Source organism: Vicugna pacos, chromosome 34, assembly GCF_048564905.1.
Source record: "Vicugna pacos chromosome 34, VicPac4, whole genome shotgun sequence".
NCBI lineage: Eukaryota > Metazoa > Chordata > Mammalia > Artiodactyla > Camelidae > Vicugna > Vicugna pacos.
This window is the reverse complement of record NC_133020.1, coordinates 16231458-16252954: the sequence shown is the minus strand read 5'-3', so window position 1 is coordinate 16252954 and position 21497 is coordinate 16231458. Positions and strand designations below refer to the sequence as shown.

General features: G+C 42.6%; 1 protein-coding gene across 6 annotated transcripts in view; it reads left to right on the top strand.

Annotated features, from left to right (window-relative positions):
• Positions 1-21497, top strand: part of LOC107033143 (C-type lectin domain family 2 member D-like) — a 49641-nt gene that overhangs the window by 8763 nt on the left and 19381 nt on the right. Inside the window, exons 4-6 of one of the 6 annotated variants that reach the window (XM_072954767.1) lie at positions 6836-6939; positions 8978-9133; positions 12484-14757. In XM_072954767.1, coding sequence (XP_072810868.1) covers positions 6836-6939; positions 8978-9116 — 243 coding nt within the window. In that variant the 3' untranslated portion in view covers positions 9117-9133; positions 12484-14757. Of the gene's footprint in view, positions 1-6835; positions 6940-8977; positions 11550-12483; positions 14758-21497 lie in introns of those variants that run through there. The other 5 variants (XM_072954766.1, XM_072954765.1, XM_072954762.1 and 2 more) reach the window with 5 other exon arrangements.

Genomic DNA, 21497 nt, shown 5'->3' with positions numbered 1-21497 from the left:
TTGGTCCTGGTGCAGCTTGCTGGAGCCAGGGTTGACAATGAGGACCTCCAGATACTGGGGTTATGTATTGTCAGTCCTGAGATCTGCTTTTCATTGCTAAGGGGCAGGCACAAAGGTGCCATTTTTAAAACTCCACCAACTGAAGTGGTTTCCAAGGGGCATAAAGAAATAGCGTTTGATTTTTCCCTTTTGAGGGCCAAACATTTAAGAAAATATTTGGCAGATAACTTGATCATAGAGAGATAACAGAACAGAAATTTTAGTGACCACATGCAAAAGGGAATACGTTTTCTGCAAAAGCAGTTCCGAAACATCACAAAGAGATGACTCCAAGCTTCAATGATCAAAAATTCAAGAATCCCTGAAGAACAGGAGAATAAGATTCAGTTATCACAAAATACCCATAATTTCCAACTGTCAACAATAAATTACAAAACATATAAAGGAATAGAAAAGTATAGACCATTCATAGGAAAAAAAAATACCTGACAGAAATCATCCCTAAGGGAACTTAGACATTGGAAATTTTAGTCAAATATGTTAAATCTGCTGTTTAAAATATGTTCAGTGAGCTGAAGGAAACTACAGGCAAGAAATGAAAAGAAACCAGGAAAATGATATTGTGAAGGAAAAGCCCAGCTGGGCTAACAAGATAACTCATAAATCTGAAGTTTAGTGTCAGTCTATTGGGCTAACGAGCTCAGTCACAAATCTAAGTGTGATAAGTGTCGGTTTACTGATACAAGTTCCGCCGGGCTAACTTGTAAATCTAAAGTTTAGTGTCAGTTTACTGGGCTAACAAGCTAACTCGTAAATCCAAGCTCAACAAGTGTCAGTAACGTGATCTGTTCCAAATTGATAAGCTCCAGTGTACTGATTCCTTGCTTTTTGTTGTTTGAACCTTATTGGCTAATAGCCTCATACTTGTAATTAACCCTATAAAACCTCATGTGCACGTCTTGGAGGTGCTCAGAGCTTTGGAGCAGAAGCCCCTCTGAGCCCGCCAGCGTAATAAATCTGAGTACTCCAACCCTCCGAGTGGTGATTGTTTCTTGGCTGGCCTGTCATTTCCGTAACATTTCTGGAGGCCCCAGCGAGATACAACCACCCCGGCCCCTTGAGCCGCTGGACTGGTGGCTCCGGCCCACCGGGGGACGGGACTCCGGCAGCGAACGAGGAGGCGCCACCCGACGGTATTCCGGGTTCTCTTTCGTGACGGCAACTCGGCCCCCCGGGTGGCTGGGCTACAACCAGAGCCAGACTCCGTGGAGGGACGGACAGACTCACCAGGTGGCCGTCCGGACAAGGTAGGATCCCCCGGGAGGAATCAGGTCCTGTCCCATTGGACAGAAGAGGAGGCTGGTCCCCTCCTACAGGCTCTCCGTATGATGGTATTTCAGACGGGGAAATCAGGAATCAGGTCAGGGATCAGGTCCTGTCCCAGTGGACAGAAGAGGAGGCTGATCCCCTCCTACAGGAAACAGAATACTGGAATTGGTGGGAGGACTGTTGTTAACCTCTGTGTGTGTGTGTGTATGTGTGTGTATGTGTGAATGAGCGGCCTGTGAAGCATGCGATCAGGCTCGAGTTCGTAGCTCCACGGCATTCTGCTACGGAGTTCGAGTGAGTCCCAACCTGCGGTTCCGTGGTGACCTCATACGGCTCAGGGCGGTATCGGTCCCTCAGGGTCCCGATCGGAGTCAGCGGCTTATACTGACCCGCCAAAGCTAAGAGGCACCTTCGTCCCCGCGAGGGGAGCGGCCAGGCGGACGCAACGAAAACCCTCCCTTGTCTTGTCTGCGACACCGGCACAGGGTGGCTACACTGGGAGGGAAAAGGACATACACAGCCAACGAGTCAACGCCCCTGTGCCCTCGGAGACTAGGATGCTATTTCTTTGAGAAAGTCTCCTACCTAACTCTGTCACAGAACACACGAGACTTATTGTTCCCCTACTGAACTGACCCAAGTAGTGCCCCTTTTGCCTAGCCTCAGACCCCCAGGACTCAAGTTTAGAAGACAAATTCCTTCAGGACCGGGCTTGCCCGGCCCCGGAGGTCCCTTTTCTAGTCCATTTGTTTTGCCATCTGCCTTCAGTCCCACACCCCTGATACGTTAGTTCAGGATATAGAGAGGATTTAATGAAGAAAGCCCCTGAAACTGCTTGAGGCCTTGAGATCCAGAGACATCAGCTGTGACTGGAACCCAGAGTCCCTGATCAAGTTAGCCTTAAAACAACTCATAGACCCAGCAAGAGAGCAGTCTCTCTGGGAACTTCGGTGTTTTGAAGAGTGAAGAAAAAAGATATAAAGGCTACCTTCCCAAACATCTAAAGCAACAGAACTATTATCCTTAAACATCTAAAAAGAATGGGAGGCTCTAAGTCAAAACCCACCACTCTAGACTGCATGATTAAAAATTTCAAAAAGGGGTTCTCAGGAAACTGTAAAATTTAAATGACCCCTGGCAGGCTCTACACTTTGTGTGAGCTTGAATGGCCAGCCTTTGGAGTCGGGTGGCCCTCAGGAGGAACTCTGGACCTAGCAACAGTGTGAACAGTCTATCAAATAATCACTGGAACCCCAGGCCACCCAGATCAACTCCCTTACATTGACTCCTGGCTAAATATCGCCCAGACTCTACCCCCATGGATTTGGTTTTGCTCAAATGAACCTGGGCAATGCAAGATATTAGCAGCTCAGCCGGTCCAGGCCAAAAAGACAGTCAAATACTTGGGATTTATTATCTCAGAGGGACACCGAGCCCCAGGACCAGAATGAAAACAAGTTATTTGCACCATACCCAGACCGGAAACAAAAGAAAACTGCGAGAGTTCCTGGGCGCAGCTGGGTTTTGCTGTATATGGATCCCCGGGTTTTCAAGAATAGCCAAGCCCCTCTACGAAGCAACTGCTGGATCAGAAAAAGAGACCCTCAAATGGGAAACTAAACAAGAAAATGCCTTTAGGCAATTAAAGGAACTACTAACCCAAGCCCCAGCACTAGGCTTACCAGATGTAACATGAGAGTTTAATCTGTTTGTACATAAAAGAGACCAAACTGCTCTTGGAGTCCTAACTCAGAATGTGGGGCCATGGCAGCGCCCTGTGTCCTATTTATCTGAAAGACTGGACCCTGTAGCATCAGGATGGCCACTCTGTTTACGGGCCCTCGCTGCCACAGCCCTCCTGGTCAATGAGGCAGACAAACTCATACTGGGACAGACTTTAAATGTAAAAGTGCCCCATTCTGTCGTGGCCCTGATGAACGGCCCAGGTTACAAATGGATAACTAACACAAGGATGACCCACTACCAGAGGCTTCTATATAAAAATCCACGAGTCCATCTAGAGACTGTGCGAACCTTAAACCCAGCCAAATATTTGCCTGAGGGGGAAGGGCAGCCTGACCACGACTGCGAAAAAAATCATCGAAGAGGTGTATGCAAGCAGACCTGATCTAACCGACAAGCCCCTGCAAAACCCAGACCTGGAACTTTTCACAGACAGCAGCAGTTACATTCAAGATGGACAACGGCGAGCAGGTTACGCTGTAACAACAACCCGAGAGGTAACAAAGGCAGAGTCCCTTCCCCCAGGATGGTCTGCTCAGCGAGCAGAGATCTGGGCACTGGTCCAGGCACTAAGGGAAGAAAAAGGAAAGCAAGTCAACATATACACTGATTCCAAATATGCATTTGCAACCTTGCATGGACATGTAGCCATCTATAAAGAGAGGGGACTTTTGACTGCTGGGGAAAAAGAAATCAAAAACAAAGAAAAATTTTACAGTTACTGGAGACAGTGTGGGATCCAAAGAAAGTGGCCATTATTCACTGTAAGGGACACCAAAGAGAAAATGATCCTGTGAGCCAGGAAAACAGGCTAGCTAATCAAAAGGCAAGAAAAGCAGCCGCCTGAAAACACTCAATAATTAAAGTTATGGCAGCGCCAGAGCTACCCACTGCCCCAGAATATAGTCACGACGAAAACAAGTGGGCACAGGCTGAACGAGGAGAGAAAGGAAAGGACGGATGGTGGATGGAAGTGTTTTCATCCCAGAACGACTAGCTTATCATCTAGTCCAACAACAACAGGAAGCCACACATATGGGAAAAACGGCTTTGGAGGCCCTCTTAAAGCGATATTTCCTAATTTCTCGTCTCCCTACTCTGTGTGCATCAGTTTCCCAACGCTGCTTGCTCTGTGCACAAAACAATCCAAAACAAGGGCTAACTGGGCCAATGGGAATACAACGATGCGGATTGGCTCCCTTTAAAGATTTAAAAGTGGACTTTACTGAACTTGGGCCCAGTAAGGGATATAAGTACCTGCTGGTTTTCGTCTGCACCTTCACAGGGTGGGTAGAGGCCTACCCCACCAGGACAGAGAAAGCAAGGGAAGTGACAAAGGCTCTTCTCAGGGATGTTATCCCTCGATTTGGAATGCCTACCTCCATCGGGTCTGACAATGGACCCGCCTTTGTGTCAGAAATTGTACAGCAAGTGGCAAAGGCACTGAGCATCCGCTGGAACCTGCACACAGCATACCGGCCTCAAAGTTCAGGGAAGGTAGAACGAATGAACAGAACTCTAAAACAAATTATAGCTAAAATCAGCCAAGAAACCCAGCTCCCCTGGGTGGACATTCTACCCCTGGCTCTGTTGCAAATTAGATGCACCCCAAGATTTAATATTGGGTACTCTCCCTTTGAAATCCTCTATGGGCGACCGCCACCTTTAGTCAGGATGAGAAATCCCACCCCAGAAATAGGAAATTTAGGGCTCCACCAACAACTGTTGGGACTAGGAAAAGCACTACGAGAAGTTTGGGGTTGGGTGATAGAGAAAACCCCCATTTCATTAGGGGTTCAAGTACATCCCCATAAACCAGGTGACCAGGTATGGGTAAAGGATTGGAAAAAGAAACCTCTCAAACCAACATGGAAGGGACCATATTTAGTGGTATTAACTACTCCTACAGCTGTTAAAGTTGCAGGAATCATCCCTTGGATCCACCACTCCAGGGTCAAGACAGCGACTGCACCTCAGACAGAGGGTCCCTAAAAAATATTAAGAGTGTCCCGGGAGACCCGCTCAAGATCAAGATCAAGAGGGACCAAAAAAAAAAAAAAAAAAGATCGACGAGCCCTGCTCTAGCCACACCCGGAACCTGGCTAGTCAACGCACGGCCAAACCTTGAGGAAAGCTCAATGCAGCTGTTAAATGTAAATTCAGCCATGACCTCCAACGAATAGCAGAAACCCTGGGAACTCAGCAAAATCAGACTGACTCTCCGGCCGAGGTGGTCTTACAAAACAAGAGGGGTCTGGACTTACTCACAGCCAAAGAGGGGGGATTATGCCTCTTCCTAAACGAAGAGTGTTGTTTTTATGCCAATCAATCAGGAATTGTCAGAGGAATGGTTCAAGAGTTACAAGACCGAGTGGAAAAGAGAAAACATATTTTAGATAAGAGCCCATGGACAGGCCCCTGGGGCTGGACCTCCTGGCTGGCACCGTTCATAAATAAGTCCCTTGTTCCTAATTTGTGCAGCTCTGTTTGGGCCCTGTGTCCTAAACTTCCTGACCCGCTTTGTCAGTGAGCGGATAGAGGCGATAAAACTTCAGATGTTAGCCTCCAATTATGAGCCCCTGCAACATGTAATTTATGATGCTTACTCCAACAAGGGTTGTGAAAGCATCAAGAGGGGGGAATGTGAAGGAAAAGCCCAGCTGGGCTAACAAGATAACTCATAAATCTGAAGTTTAGTGTCAGTCTATTGGGCTAACGAGCTCAGTCACAAATCTAAGTGTGATAAGTGTCGGTTTACTGATATAAGTTCTGCCAGGCTAACTTGTAAATCTAAAGTTTAGTGTCAGTTTACTGGGCTAACAAGCTAACTCGTAAATCCAAGCTCAACAAGTGTCAGTAACGTGATCTGCTCCAAATTGATAAGCTCCAGTGTACTGATTCCTTGCTTTTTGTTGTTTGAACCTCATTGGCTAATAGCCCCATACTTGTAATTAACCCTATAAAACCTCATGTGCACGTCTTGGAGGTGCTCAGAGCTTTGGAGCAGAAGCCCCTCTGAGCCCGCTGGCGTAGTAAACCTGAGGACTCCAACCCTCCGAGTGGTGCTTGTTTCTTGGCTGGCCTGTCATTTCCATAACAATATAAATAAAATGAGAATATCAATAAAAAGATAGAAAGGAACCAAACAAATTCTGGAGCTGAAAAGGACAAAAAGAATTAAAACCTTACTAACAGGTTCAACAGCAGAGTTAATCTCATGTTACCCTAAGCTCTTGTATTTCATGTACTATGAAAATAGTGTTTCCAAGCAATGGTCTGCTCATCAAAATGGTGCATCTCAGTTGTGTTAAGTATATAATGACTTGCCGTGTTAGCAGGATAAACCCAAGGTTTGTTTTTAAAACATCAAGGTTGAAACCATGCCAAGTTCCTGTTGCAGTCATAATGGAATCAGGCTAGAAATCAATAACAGAAGGAAAATGGAAAAATTCACAACCATGTGGAAACTAAAGAACTCACTCATAATATCGAATGATGAAAAAAGAAATCACAGAGGAATTAGAAAATACATTGACACAAAGTAAATGAAAACACAAAACACCCAAACTGAAGGTGTACAATGGATGCAGTATTGAGGGAAACAGATAGCTTAAATGTATTCTCTGTGTATTATTAAGCAATATAAGATTAAAAAGAAGAAAATTAAAAGAACAGTTAAAAACCCAGCGTAAAAGCGGCATTTCTTCTGGGAGAGGCTGGGTAATGCCAGGTTAATGAATATTATCTCTGTGTTTTCTGGAAGGGTTTCCTGTTAAGGTATAAAGGCCCTTATGACCACTGGATTGGGCTGAGCAGAGAAGAAGGACAGCTGTGGAAATGGATAAATGGCACTGAATGGAACAGTTTGTAAGTTCTGAAAAACACGGCAGCAATGTTTGTGTTTGAATTTACTTTGCCTGAAAATGAGAGTGTTCTTCAGTTGTTTGCTCTAAAAATTCTTATTTTATGATTAGTCATAAAGGAAGTGCCAGTTTGTACGTTGCAAGGGCTTTGCAAGCTCTTTGAACCAACCCAAAGTCTATCACAGGTGGCACGGTACAAGGACTACAGATTTGATGCCAATCTTATCTACATCATTTACCAACTTTTTCAGTTTGAGCAAACCACACAACATCTTACTACCTCTGTAACAAAATCAATTGTACTTGCCCTGTTGATCTTACGGTTGACAAAAGGATCAGAGTTTTGAGGTGTATGACTGTGATGTGCTTAACATTAAAATATTGCATAAATGCAAGATAAGTTGCTAAATTAAACTACCATTGCATCAGTCTTTGGCCCTTTACAGGGGGATGACGAGAGATGGTAATAATACCTAATATTTATAAAATTATAGCTATAAGGTATAGGACAGGCAAAGTTTGGCGTTGTCAAATTTAATCTCAATTGTATATTTATAAGATCTTCCTATTACTGAAAACATTTTGGATAATGCTGAAAGACTTGGATTCAGATATTTTCACTAAATGCTTTCTTGTCTGAGGAGATGAGGGGATTTTGAAAAGCTGCTTTATGATGATAAAATAGCCAACACTGAAAACATTTAGTGACAAGGGCCCTGGACTGGACATTAGTAGGTCTGAAAGCTAGTTCTTACTCATTAACTCTTTGACCTTGGACAGATAGTAAGTTTTAGGAATTAGAATGTATATTTATCCACTGTGGTATCTGCAGTGCCTAATTTTGGATGCTTGATAAATATTAGAATTAACCTTTCTTTCTTTACAATTCTGATGTATTTACTCTGTCTAAACGTGTTTTAAGGATCAAATACATTGTTAACTATCCAGTTATTGAAAACTGATGATCACTATGGAAATGAAAAACATTATATTTATTAAGACCTAGCATGTCTCAACAATTAGCAAATCCCATCAGAGTACTGAAATTTCAACTAGCAAAGCGGAGAAACTTACAGTCTAAATGCTGACCCAAATGTCTGTGTCAGGCCATGAAACTCAGCTGAACAGCATCATATTTTTAGTACTAGAACAACCAGGGAAGTATGAAGACTGTCGTGAAATCTGGGGCTTAGAAAAAGCTGCTGAGGTCTCCAGCTATTTAAGGAAGTGGAATATTGCTGAAACTGTTGGGAAAAGACCATGGGTCTGACCTTTCCCACGAGCCAACTGGAGCTTTGGATGTAGTAAGGAACACTGCGCTTCAAAATTTGTAGCTACTGACAGGCATATGCAGAATAGAGAAACAAGGTTATACTGTAGAGCACAGGGAAATGTATACAAGATCTGGTGGTAGCTCACAGCGAAGAAAAAATGTGACAATGAATAAGTGTATGTTCGTGTATAACTGAAAAATTGTGCTCTGCACTGGAAATTGATACAACATTGTAAAATGACTATAACTCAATAAAAAAAATGTTAAAAAAAAAAGAAAAAGAACACTACGCTTATAGATGGGAGACAGATTTGCTTCATTGACTCTCTAGTTGATTTATTGTAGCTGCAGCTAATCAAAGCCCATTGACTAGTTAGTGATCAACACATAAGCCAGGAGAAAATCTGGCCCTAAGAATGAAAAGAAGGTACCTGCAACATAGTAGCATTTCTTCACTTCTCTCTTTCTCAGAGTGAGGGAGGTGGAAATAGCTTAGGCCCTGGTTTTTCATGGATTTAGGTATAAATCCTAGTTTTATTTGTTATGGGACCTTGGAAAGTTCAAAGGTTATTTTTTGTTTTTGTTTCTAGAAAGAGATAATAATAATAAATATCTTACTGGGTAATTTTTAATATTGAAGAGATGGCATGTGTGATGTGTCTTCTATTTAAAAGCTGAGTTAATGTTGTTTATTTTTCCATCTTCATTCTCTCTGCATTTGAAGGATTGTCCAGTGACCAACTGATTGATTCTGCTTCTTCCATTGCAGTTTTCCTATTAAAGGAGGAGGCGAGTGTGCCTATTTGAATGACAAAGGGGCCAGCAGTGCCAGGCACTACTCAGAGAGGAAGTGGATTTGTTCAAAGCCAGACGTGTACGTCCAGATGAGGAGACAAAGCCCGAAATGACCTTCAGACGTACATTTGTAGGTGCTTAATAGATTAGTCTCCCCATGCTTTCCTTGCATTCATTTATACTGATAAACCAACTGAAGATGATGCTCATATGCAAATAAGGTATAACAAAAGTTGACCAACTAGGAACAAGCTTTGTAGAAATAGACCAAGCAGGAGGGAGAGAAATAACCAATCAGAGTGAAGGAAACAACCAATCAGGAGTGAGGGAAATAAGCAATCAGGAGTGAGCTCAGGGAACCAATAGAATTTTAGGGGTAAGTGAGCAGTTTCAGGCAAAAAGTGAGAGAGCCTCTGTGCCAGGGAATCAGATGGTGCTGGCCGGAGAGCAGTGCCCCTCCCTGGGGGTCCCGCTGGTCTTTTTATGGGGCTTCCCGCCTCACAAGCACAGGGGATGTATGTGTTCTGATTCTGAGGAGACTGGGAACAGAAGAAAAAGAGGTAAAAGTGCATACAGTGGTTGATCTTGGTTACTGCTGTGAAAACTACTATTACGTGCAAACTGAAACATGGTGAAATAAGAACTTCCGTTCACAGTGGGGATCTCAGTGTACAAACTGGATAGAATACTATGTAGAACAGAATGCAGAATATCAGCTTCATCCTATGGAATGCGGGTCGCCAAAAAAAGATACAGCTCCAAGTTTTTCCAGTTTCAAAACAGGTACAGTTTTATTTTTTATGGCAAAGAAAAGAAAAGAGAAACTAACAAAAATCTTCAGCAAGCCTTGACGAACTTAAAAGCCTGCTTTCACTACTCAGAAAGCCTTCCTCCACCTCCTCCACACCCTGGACCGCCTCTCCAGTTTACTTCTTCAGGTTGACTCCTACTTCACTCAAATGCACCTCAGGCTTTACGTCCTCAGTTAAACTTGTGTTGATCCTCCAGGTCAGCCCTTTGCGTGGAGGGACCTATCTGTTTTGTGCCCCAGGAGCCAAAAATAGTTAACAAGCACGCCCTTGCTCAGTAACTGACTTAAAATATCCTTCTCACAGTGGTTTATTGTTTGCTTTTGTTGTTGTTGTCACAGAAAGGAATAACAGAAAAATATAATTGCAAAGAAAATCCCTTTTGCCATGTGTTAAATAAAGACTCTGGACATCATGTAGTCAAGTCCTCCGCATCTAGAACCCTAGATAATGACCACAGCAGCGTGTTTTTTCTTTACAGCTCGTTCTGCTTTTCAGCCATGTTTCATTTGTCTTTGAAAACCATTGGTAAGTTTCTTGGGAAGGCTTCATCTCTGATGGACAAAGTTGAGCTCTAGTGACTTCTGGTGGCAAAATCCAAATGATAAGGAGAAGACTGTCAGCAGGGTGTGCCTTGAGAAAAATTTGGAAGAATAAATGTTTTTATGTTGTCTGTCAACATTGTTTGTTCTGCTTCCCAGTTTCTAGTGCCCTCTTTGCAAATCTTAACGCTCCAGTCCTGCTTCTGTTGTCCTCCACCCTCCCACTTCTCTCCACAATGTTGTGTTGCATCAGATTTTTCTTCATCTTCAACCATTCCATCCAAACTTTCTTGTCCCTTTACCTAAGCACTTGGCAGGAACGAAACAGTCTATGGTTTCAAGCTAGCTGATTAAACTCCCAAAGAAATTAAAACAATAAGTGAAAGAGCAGCGTCAGGAACTAAAATCAAGGATTCCTTTGGGTTAAACAGCTCCCATCACAGCTGCACTGTGAGAATGACAATGATCAGCTACTTTGATGCTCCTTTCACAGCAACACCTTCAAAAGAGATGTCGATAATCCCCTCTTCTCTTACTCTCCGCTCATTTTCTCTTGACCCCACGTGGATGTCTGCTTTAGTTTGCTTGTTTATGTTTTTGGTTTTTTTCCCTATCACTTCACCAAAACGGCTCCTGTCAGGGTCACCAGTGACCTCCTTTCAGTGGAAACCTAGAGTCAGTGTCTCCCTCCCCCACCCTCGAACACTCCCTCTGGCCGGATGCCTCTCTGGCTGGGATGCAGCCAGCCTCGCCACCACTTCCGGGCGATGCTCTGGAGGAGGCGCAGCAGGTCCTGAGTTCTGGGTAGGCAAATGGTGCAGGGTGTGGGGGAAAGCCCTGTTGTGCCTTGGAAGGGCATGGTGACCTTAGGCGCTGGACTGAACTATGGAGAAGTTGCTACTTCTTCCCAGGAAGCATGAGTGGGAGGACAGAGAGCAGGTGCAGACACCTATAGGGCAGGGCTATTGAGTACCACAAACACAGGTTGTTATCACTTGCCCTTGCAGTCCCACCCTCTGCCCGCAGCTGTCACCGCAGAGAAGACGCGAACCAGTGCCCCACTTCCTTCAGCTGAGACCATAAATAGAGGTTTCTTCTGCTGACAGATCTGTGAAATTTCCTTTCATCTTGGAACAAAAGGCAAACGTGGTTAAGACATCGCCCTTTGCAGGAAATTCATCTACTACTCTTCCAGGTAGCACATGGCTTGTTGACGTTCCTGTGTGCACAGTGTCATTACAGCCTCCAAGCCGCAGGGCTGATCCGCTGCAGGTTGTAAATAATTTCATTATTTAGCTCTAAGCCAAATACTCTGATTGGGATGTTGGATGTGGAGAGGGTCATTTTAAAGAGAACTATTTTGGATGAAAAAAGAGCCCTACGACCTGTAGCGGGAGAACGCCCTAGGGCATGATCAATTTTAAGAAAGCTCACATGATGTCTGTATCTGGGTGGGTTGGGGTGGCTCTGTCTCAGCCCAGAAGGGGCAGATAAGGTAATTTTATAAAAAGTCTCCCTAGCCCCAAAGGGGTGCTTTACCTTATGTGTGCAAAGGACATCAGATGACTAGAGGGGGGGTCTTGTCTCAGCCCCTCTGAGTTCACAGGGATTGATCTTGGAGTTACATTCACTTCATTGAGGCAGGAAGCCCCATAAAAAGACCAGCAGGACCCCCCAAGCAGGGCCACTACTCTCCTGCCAGCACAGTCTGGTTCCCTGGCCCAAAGGCTCTATCTCATCTTTTGCCTCTGAAATGGCTTAATTACCCCTAAAATTCTATGGGTTCCTTGAGCTCACTTCTGATTGGTTATTTCCTTCACTCCTGATTGGCCCACTTCAGTAACTTCTGATTGGTCCATTTGTAGTACTTCATTTGCATGGAGCTCACTCCTGATTGGTTATTTCTCTCACTCCTGATTGGTCCTTTTCCCTCACTCCTGATTGGTCTATTTCTACAAAGCTTGTTCCTGGTTGGTGAACTTTTGTTATACTTTATTTGCATATGATGTTGCAAAGTGTAAACTTACAGCCTATAAAAGCCTGTGTAAACATACAGATGGGGTCCAGAGCTTGGAGTGTTAACTTCTCTGGTCCTGTTGGCCTTATAAACCTGAGTTCTCCAACTCTAGGGGTGCGGCTTGGTCTCTCGCCTGAACCCAGGTTGCTGTCACGACTGAGCTGCAACAACGAGCTGTAATGCTGACCTGGAACACGTTTTTCCACAACACCATTGCATCTGGCAAGACGGGTTCAAACCATGGGCCCCGTGGGGCTCACTCGAAGTGGGCACACCTGCATCAGCAGCCCCTCAGGAGGCCAGGAGGAGAGGCTGATCACGGGAGCTCTGCCTGTGAAGGCGGGGAGGCTCCTCGGACTTTGGTCAGAAGGAAGTTTGCTTTGCCAGGGGCACCAGCTTAGCGGTGGTGGGGGCGCTCTTCCACTTTAGTGGTTTGTGCTTGCAGCGTGGGAGCCAGGCTGCCTGGTAAGAATTCTTGACTCTGATTATTACTCCCCTGACCCTGTGCAGGCCACTCAAATTCTCTGCACTCCAATTTTATCTTTCGTAAAATGGGCGTAAAGAAAAGAAAAGGTGTGGCTGTCCACCTGCAGCCCGCTCTGTTTCACTCTGACGCTTGTCTGAAGGGCCTGTATGTGGGCTTTTGTTTTTAATTGTTCTTTTGATTTTGTGGAATGTTACAAAGAATGGGCATTTAAAGGCTCCATATTAATAAGTGGTCCTGGCGAGGGTCTACCTCAGTGGTAGAGCGTGTTCTTAGCTTGTGTGAAGTCCTGGGTTCAATCCCCAGTATCTCTGTTATAAAAATAAGTAAACTTAATTACCTGTCCCCTCAAATTAAATTAATAAGTGTTCCTATTAACTTAGAATGATTTTTTATTTTAACCACGCATCCCACTCTGTTAGTTACGCCCAACTTATGTCAACCCTGTGTAAGCGAAGGCAGGAAGGAAGCTTAGCTTTAAATACAGCCGTTCTCTAATCTTGGCTGCACGGGAAACATTTGGAAAGCTTGCGAGGGAGAAAAAAAACAAACAGTATCAAGGCCACACCCCAGCCCAGTTAAATCAGGTCCGCCAACTGTGGGACAAAACTATATGCACCAGTGCATTTTCTAGCCCCGCCTCAGCTGATTCCAGCTTGTGGCCATGAAAAAAAAAAAAAAAAAAAAGAGAGAGAGAGAGAAAACAAACAAACAAAACAATAAAAAGGAAGTGTCTGCAACTTGGTAGGGTCAGAGTTTGTGACTTCAAGGACGAAGGACCACCTCAGAGCCCACAGAAAGGGACTGTACCGGGCACTTCAAACTCCTCACACTCCCATCCAAAAAATAGATTTGTGGGGACAGGCTTCTGGTGGCCTTGCCTGGACACTGGTCAGACCTTTCCAGCGTGTTGATCAAGATTTCCAGAACTCTTTGTAGTTGAGAAACAGACAGCTTCATGAGACTGCTGACCCCAAGTCCAGAAGAATGAGGCTGCGTGAACTGATAGGGACTATTTTACTGTGGTCGTTTGGAATTCTGTCTACATTGTTTTAATGCTTGATTTTCCGTATCTATCAGGGAACATTTTTTTTTTTTAAAGCTGTCTGTAACTCAACAATCGAATAGGTCCTTTGGTAAACTGAAGTGAAACATTTAAAAATGATATCTGATTTTTACCGTCTGCCTTTCCTCATCCCAAATTCTGAAGTGTACTGTCTTCACTTTTCATGGAAATACAGTCATTGCAAAGTTTCAAAGAAAAGAAAACTCGGAAGACAATGGCGAGGGTCAGTGCGTGGGTCACTTCAGCACCTTGTCCCTGTCATTTGCAGCACATGTGAGACTGACCAGCACCCCTGCTTTTGAGGAATTGTCACACTCAGGGGCCTCTCTACCCAACAAAGTCCCCTCCTGACCAAAAGAATGGGATGCCGTAGATACCAGCAGAGTCCTGTCAAACATCACAGAACCCAGACACCGTGAAAGAGAAAGAAAATAAAGGGGTTTTCAGCTTTTTCCAAAGCAGCAAGAAAAAGCAGGAGGAAATCGCAGGTGCCTTTTTAATGCTTCTAGTAAGTAAGCCTTGCCTGACTTTTATGAGGTTCAAAATCAATTCCAAATCATGCAGTTCGAACCCTTACTGTCGGCTCCACCTACGAAGACATGACATCCCTTGCTTCAGTGTGAGAGTCCCAGAGTGCCCCGTGGGACTCGCCCAAAACCCAAGGGAAACCGGCTGTTTGTGGAGTGAATTCCACGAGTGTTGATGAAACAGATTAGATCTCTGTAGAGCAGGTACTGTGAGAACAGGCTCCCTGCAGCTGAGAACCACTTCCTTAGAGAACTCGGCTTTGAGAAGAACAAAGCAAAAAGCACCCTCTTCATCCTCTGAAATACTCCTCACATGAAAAGAGCCACGTGAATGATCTGCAGCCCCTAGAAGCTGTAAGCTGTTGATGCAGATGGCACTCAGAAGCAGACTCTGCTGAAAAGTTACCCAACCCAGATGCCTACCTTGGCTCTGGGCTACCCAATCATAAACCAGTGCCCTGTACTGACTTGACAGGTACAACTTCCATCTCTGATTGCCCAGAAATGACTGGTGCAATTGTAGTATCACTGAAATATGGAATAAACTCTTTTTTTAACATTTTTTATTCATTTATAATCATTTTACAATGTTGTGTCAAATTCCAGTGTTCAGCACAATTTTTCAGTCATTTATGGACATATACACACTCATTGTCACATTTTTTTCTCTGTGAGTTATCATAACATTTTGTGTATATTTCCCTGTGCTATACAGTGTAATCTTGTTTATCTGTTCTACAATTTTGAAATCCCAGTCTATCCCTTCCCACCCTCCACCCCCCTGGTAACCACAAGTCTGTATTCTCTGTCTGTGAGTCTATTTCTGTCCTGTATTTACACTTTGTTTTTGTTTGTTTGTTTGTTTTTGTTTCTTAGATTCCACATATGAGCGATCTCATATGGTATTTTTCTTTCTCTTTCTGGCTTACTTCACTTAGAATGACATTCTCCAGGAGCATCCATGTTGCTGCAAATAGCATTATGTTGTCGGTTTTTATGGCTGAGTAGTATTCCATCATATAAATATACCACATCTTCTTTATCCAGTCACCTGTTGATGGACACTTAGGCTGTTTCCATGTTTTGGCTATTGTAAATAGTGCTGTTATGAACATTGGGGTGCAGGTGTCATCCTGAAGTAGGGTTCCTTCTGGATACAAGCACAGGAGTGGGATTCCTGGGTCATATGGTAAGTCTATTCCTAGTCTTTTGAGGAATCCTCACACTGTTTTCCATAGTGGCTGCACCAAACTGCATTCCCACCAGCAGTGTAGGAGGGTTCGCCTTTCTCCACAGCCTCTCCAGCATTTGTCATTTGTGGATTTTTGCATGACGGCCATTCTGACTGGTGTGAGGTGATACCTCATTGTAGTTTTGATTTGCATTTCTCTGATAATTAGTGATATTGAACATTTTTTCATGTGCTTTTTGATCATTTGTATGTCTTCCTTGGAGAGTTGCTTGTTTAGGTCTTCTGCCCATTTTTAGATTGGGTTGTTTTTTTTTTTCTTATTGAGTCATATGAGCTGCTTATATATTCTGGAGATCAAGTCTTTGTCAGTTTCACTTGCAAAAATTTTCTCCCATTCCGTAGGTTTTCTTTTTGTTTTACTTCTGGTTTCCTTTGCTGTGCAGAAGCTTGTAAGTTTCATTAGTTCCCATTTGTTTATTCTTGCTTTTATTTCTTCTAGGAGAACATTTTTGAAATGTATGTCAGATAATGTTTTGCCTATGTTTTCCTCTAGGAGGTTTATTGTATCTTGTCTTATGTTTAAGTCTTTAATCCATTTTGAGTTGATTTTTGTATATGGTGTGAGGGAGTGTTCTAGCTTCATTGTTTTACATGCTGCTGTCCAGTTTTCCGAACACCATCTGCTGAAGAGACTGTCTTTATTCCATGGTATGTTCTTGCCTCCTTTGTCGAAGATGAGTTGACCAAAAGTTTGTGGGTTCATTTCTGGGCTCTCTATTCTGTTCCATTGGTTTGTATGTCTGTTTTGGTACCAATACCATGCTGTCTTGATGACTGTAGCTCTATAGTATTGTCTGAAGTCTGGGAGAGTTATTCCTCCAGCCTCTTTCTTTCTCTTCAGTAATGCTTTGGCAATTCTAGGTCTTTGATTGTTCCATATAAATTTTATTATGATTTGTTCTAGTTCTGTGAAATATGTCCTGGGTAATTGGGATAGGGATTGCATTAAATCTGTAGATTGCCTTGGGCAGTGTGACCATTTTAACAATATTGATTCTTCCAATCAAAGAGCATGGAATATCTTTCCATTTTTTAAAGTTTTCTTTAATTTCCTTCATGAATGGTTTATAGTTTTCTGTGTATAATTCTTTCACCTCCTTGGTTAGATTTATTCCCAGATATTTTATTACTTTAGGTGCTATTTTAAAGGGGTTGTTTCTTTACTTTCTTTTTCTGTTGATTTATCGTTAATGTAAAGAAGTGCAACTGATTTTTGAACGTTAATTTTGTAACCTGCTACCTTGTTGAATTCTTCAATCAGCTCTAGTAACTTTTGTGTGGACCTTTTAGGGTTTTCTATATATAGTAACATGTCATCAGCATATAATGACACTTTTACCTCTTCTTTTCCAATTTGGATCCCTTTTATTTCTTTCTCTTGCCTGATTGCTGTGGCTAGGACTTCCAGGACTAAGTTGAATAGGAGTGGTGATAGTGGGCATCCTTGTCTTGTCCCAGATTTTAGTGGGAAGCTTTTGAGTTTTTCACCGTTGAGTACTATGCTGGCTGTAGGTTTGTCATATATAGCTTTTATGATGTTGAGATATGTTCCCTCTATACCCACTTTGGTGAGAGTTTTTATCATAAATGGGTGATGAATTTTATCAAATGCTTTTTCTGCATAGGTTGAGATGATCATGTGGTTTTTGTCCTTTCTTTTGTTGATGTGATGTATTACATTGATTGATTTGCGTATGTTGAACCAGCCTTGTGTCCCTGGGATCAACCCCATTTGGTCATGATGTATAATCTTTTTTATGTGTTGTTGGATTCTATTTGCTAAAATTTTGGTGAGGATTTTGGCGTCTATGTTCATCAGTGATATTGGCCTATAATTCTCTTTTTTTGTAGTGTCTTTGCCTGGTTTTGGTATCAGGGTGATGGTGGCTTCATAGAATGAGTTTGGGAGTATTCCCTCCTTTTCAATCTTCTGGAAGAGTTTGAGAAGGACTGGTATGAGTTCTTCTTCGTATGTTTGGTAGAATTCCCCGGTGAAGCCGTCCGGTCCTGGACTTTTATTTGTAGGGAGGTTTTTAATTGCTAGTTCTATTTCCTTTCTAGTGATCGGATTGTTCAAGTGTTCAGTTTCTTCTTGATTCAGTTTTGGTGGACAGTATGTTTCCAGAAACTTGTCCATCTCCTCTAGGTTATCCAGTTTGGTTCCATATAGTTTTTCATAATATTCTCGTATGATATTCTGTATTTCTATTTTGTTTGTTGTAATTTCTCCATTTTCCTTTCTTATTTTGCTAATTTGTGCTCTCTCTTTTTTCTTCTTTGTGAGTTTGGCCAGAGGTTTGTCGATTTTATTTACTTTTTCAAAAAACCAGCTTTTGGTTTGGTTGATTTTTTCTATGGTTTTGTTAATCTCTATTGTATTTAATTCCTCTCTGATTTTTATTATTTCCTTCCTTCTGCTGCTTTTTGGGGATTGTTGTTCTTCTTGTTCTAATTCATTCAGGTGGTGGGTTAAATTTTTTATTTGAGATTGTTCTTCTTTTTGAGGAAGTCCTGTATCGCTTAAACTTCCCTCTTAGCACTGCCTTTGCTGTGTCCCATAGGTTTTGAGTGGTTGTGCTTTCATTATCATTTGTCTCAAGGTATTTTTTAATTTCAGCTTTGATTTCCTCATTGATCCATTGTTTTTTCAATAACATATTGTTTAATCTCCATGCTTTCCTTTTTTTCTCCTTTGTTTCTCTGTTGTTGATTTCCAGTTTCATGGCATTGTGGTCAGTAAAGATGCTTGAGATAATTTCTATCTTCTTAAATTTGTTGAGGTTTCTTTTGTGCCCAAGTACATGATCGATCCTGGAAAATGTTCCATGTGCACTTGAAAAGAATGTATATCCTATTTTGGGGGGGTGAAATGCTCTGAAAATATCCACCAAATCTAGTTTTTCTATTGTAGTATTTAATTTCTCTGTTGCCTTATTTATTTTCTGTCTGGAAGATCTGTCTAGGGATGTTAATGCAGTGTTAAAATCTCCAACTATGATTGTATTCCCATCAATATCCCCCTTTATCTCTGTTAGTAATTCTTGTATGTACTTAGGTGCTCCTATATTGGGTGTATATATATTAATGAGTGTAATATTCTCATCTTGTATCACTCCTTTAATCATTATAAAATGTCCTTCTTTATCTTTCTTTATGGCCTTTGTTTTAAAGTCTATTTTGTCTGAAATCAGTACTGCAACACCTGCTTTTTTGGCTTTTCCATTTGCATGGAATATCCTTTTCCATCCTTTCACTCTCAATCTATATGTGTCCTTCTCCCTAAAGTGGGTCTCTTGTATGCAGCATATTGAAGGTCCTTGCTTTATTATCCAGTCTACCACTCTATGTCTTTTGACTGGAGCATTTAGTCCATTAACATTTACAGTAATTAATGATAGATGTGTGTTTATTGCCATTTTGAACTTATCTTTGCAGTTGAATTGGTATATTCTCTTTGTTCCTTTCTTCTTCCTTTTGTGGTTTGGTAATTTTCCTTTGTATTATCATGGATTTTATTTAATTTTTGTGACTCCCTTGTAAATTTTTGGCTTGTGGTTACCCTTTTTTGTATATCTATTAACCCATTACTATAACTGTTTTTATTAAACTGATAGTAACATGATCTCAAACCCATCCTACTGTTAAAAAAATTTTAAAAAGAAAGAAAAAAATATTCCATATTTCCCTGCCTCCCTCTCCCACTCTCAGTAATTTGTATGTCTTCTTTTATAACTTCGTGTTTTCTTTATTTGTAATTCATGAGTTATCACCTTTCCAGTTGTGAGTTTCTCATTTCTGTAGCATCCTGCTGCTTTTCTATTTAGAATAGCCCTTTCAATATTTCTTTTAGCATGGGTTTAGTGTTGCTAAACTTCTGCAGCTTTTTTTTTTTTTTTTTGTCTGTGAAACTCTTTATTTCTCCTTCTATCCTAAAGATAGCCTTGCTGGATAAAGTATCCTAGGCTGCATCTTTTTTTCATTCAGGGTTTTGAATATATCTTGCCACTCCCTTCTGGCCTGTAGTGTTTGTGTAGAGAAATCAGCTGAGAGCCTTATGGGCGGTCCCCTTGTAACTTACTCTTTGCTTTTCTCTTGCTGCCTTTAGAATCATCTCTTTATCCTTGACTCTGGCCATCTTGATTATGATATGTCTTGGTGTGGGTCTATTTGGGTTCTTCCTGTTTGGGACCCTCTGAGCTTCCTGTACTTGGATATCTGATTTCTTCTTTAAGTTTGAGAAGTTTTCAGTCATGATTTCTTCAAAAACCTTTTCAATCCCCTTTTATCTTTCTTCCCCTTCTGGGACTCCTATTATGCAAAGATTGGGATGCTTTATATTATCCCATAGGTCACTTATGCTATTTTCATTATTTTTTATTTGCTTATCTTGTAGTTCTTCTGAATGGGTGCTTTCTGTTGCCCTGTCTTCTAGATCACTAATTCGTTCCTCTGCATTATCTAGTCGGCTTTGCACAGCTATTAGATCATTCCTTATCTCTGTCAATGAGTTTACCCATTCTACTTGGCTCTTCTTTATAGCTTCAATTTCATTTTTGACATTTTATATCTCTAAACACTATCTCTTTTAATTCCTTCAGCAATTTGATCACTCCTTTTTTGAAATCTTGATCTAGTAGGCCATCAATGTCTATTTTATTGAGCTTTCTTTCAGGGGATTCCTCTTGTTCTTTTAATTGGGAAAGGTTTCTCTGCTTCTTCATCTTACTCATACCTCTCTGGCACTGTGGTTTATGGAGTATCAGTTGTCTATTTTGGATCTTAAGGATTTTATCTATCTAATGCCTATTTAGGAATAGAACTTAGGGAAAAAAAGAAAAAAGAGAGAGAGAGAAAGATTTTTAAAAGAAGGGAGAAAGAGGGTTTGAAAACAGTGTATAATGAATAATAGAAGACCGAGTTGAAGCAGAGTATTAATCGGGTTGAGACATCCTTTTAAAACCTTTAAAAAACAAAAAAGAAGGGCGGGAGATGAATAGATGTATTTGAAACCTGTGTCTAATCAATAACAGGACATCAATACCCAATAGAAATAGAAATGAATTAAGAAGTAAAAATTAAGAGAGTAATAGAAAATAGAACAGGTAAAAACAGATTTAAAAAAAAAGGGGGGGGGGTGTTGTTGGTGTTCTCCTGGAGTCTGTGTGCTTTTAATGTGAAGTCTTTCTGTCTTCATCCTGTTTTGGAAGCGCAGCTTGTTTTCATAGGCCCTCCGTTGGCTCCCTCTTCTTTGCTGCTCCCAGCACCTGTCAGCAAGCAGATTGCGCCTCCTCCTAACACGGGGTCAGATGCAGCTCTCCTCTGCTGCGGGCGGGTGGGTCACTGCCCCTCCGGATGCCGCAGTCAGATGTTGCAGACTGGCCAGGCAGGAGGGCGGGTCGTGTCCCCTCCCAGCGCCTCGGTCAGGGGCTGTGTTCCTGCCCTACCGGCGGGGGGCCGCTGTCCCTCTACCTGCGCCACCGGTAGCTCTGCTGCTCTGTGCGGCTGCGCGCTCCGCCCTGGTCGCGCTCCGCGGGTGGGCTCGGGGAAGACCGAGGGGCAGCCTCGTCCCTGCTCTGAGCCAAGACCCAGATCCTTGTTTGTCTTTGTGGAGCAAGTTCTTTGAAGGACCAGGATGGAAGGATCCCACCTGCCCCGGGCTGTAGGCCCGTCTCAGTCTGGCCCTTGAGGCTGCTGAGCCCTTCGGTGCGGATGCAGGTTTCGCCCCCGCCCCCGCTCGGGTGCTCAGCGCCTGAGAATATGGCGGCTGTCCCTGGGCCCCGCCTCTCTTCCCCTGAAA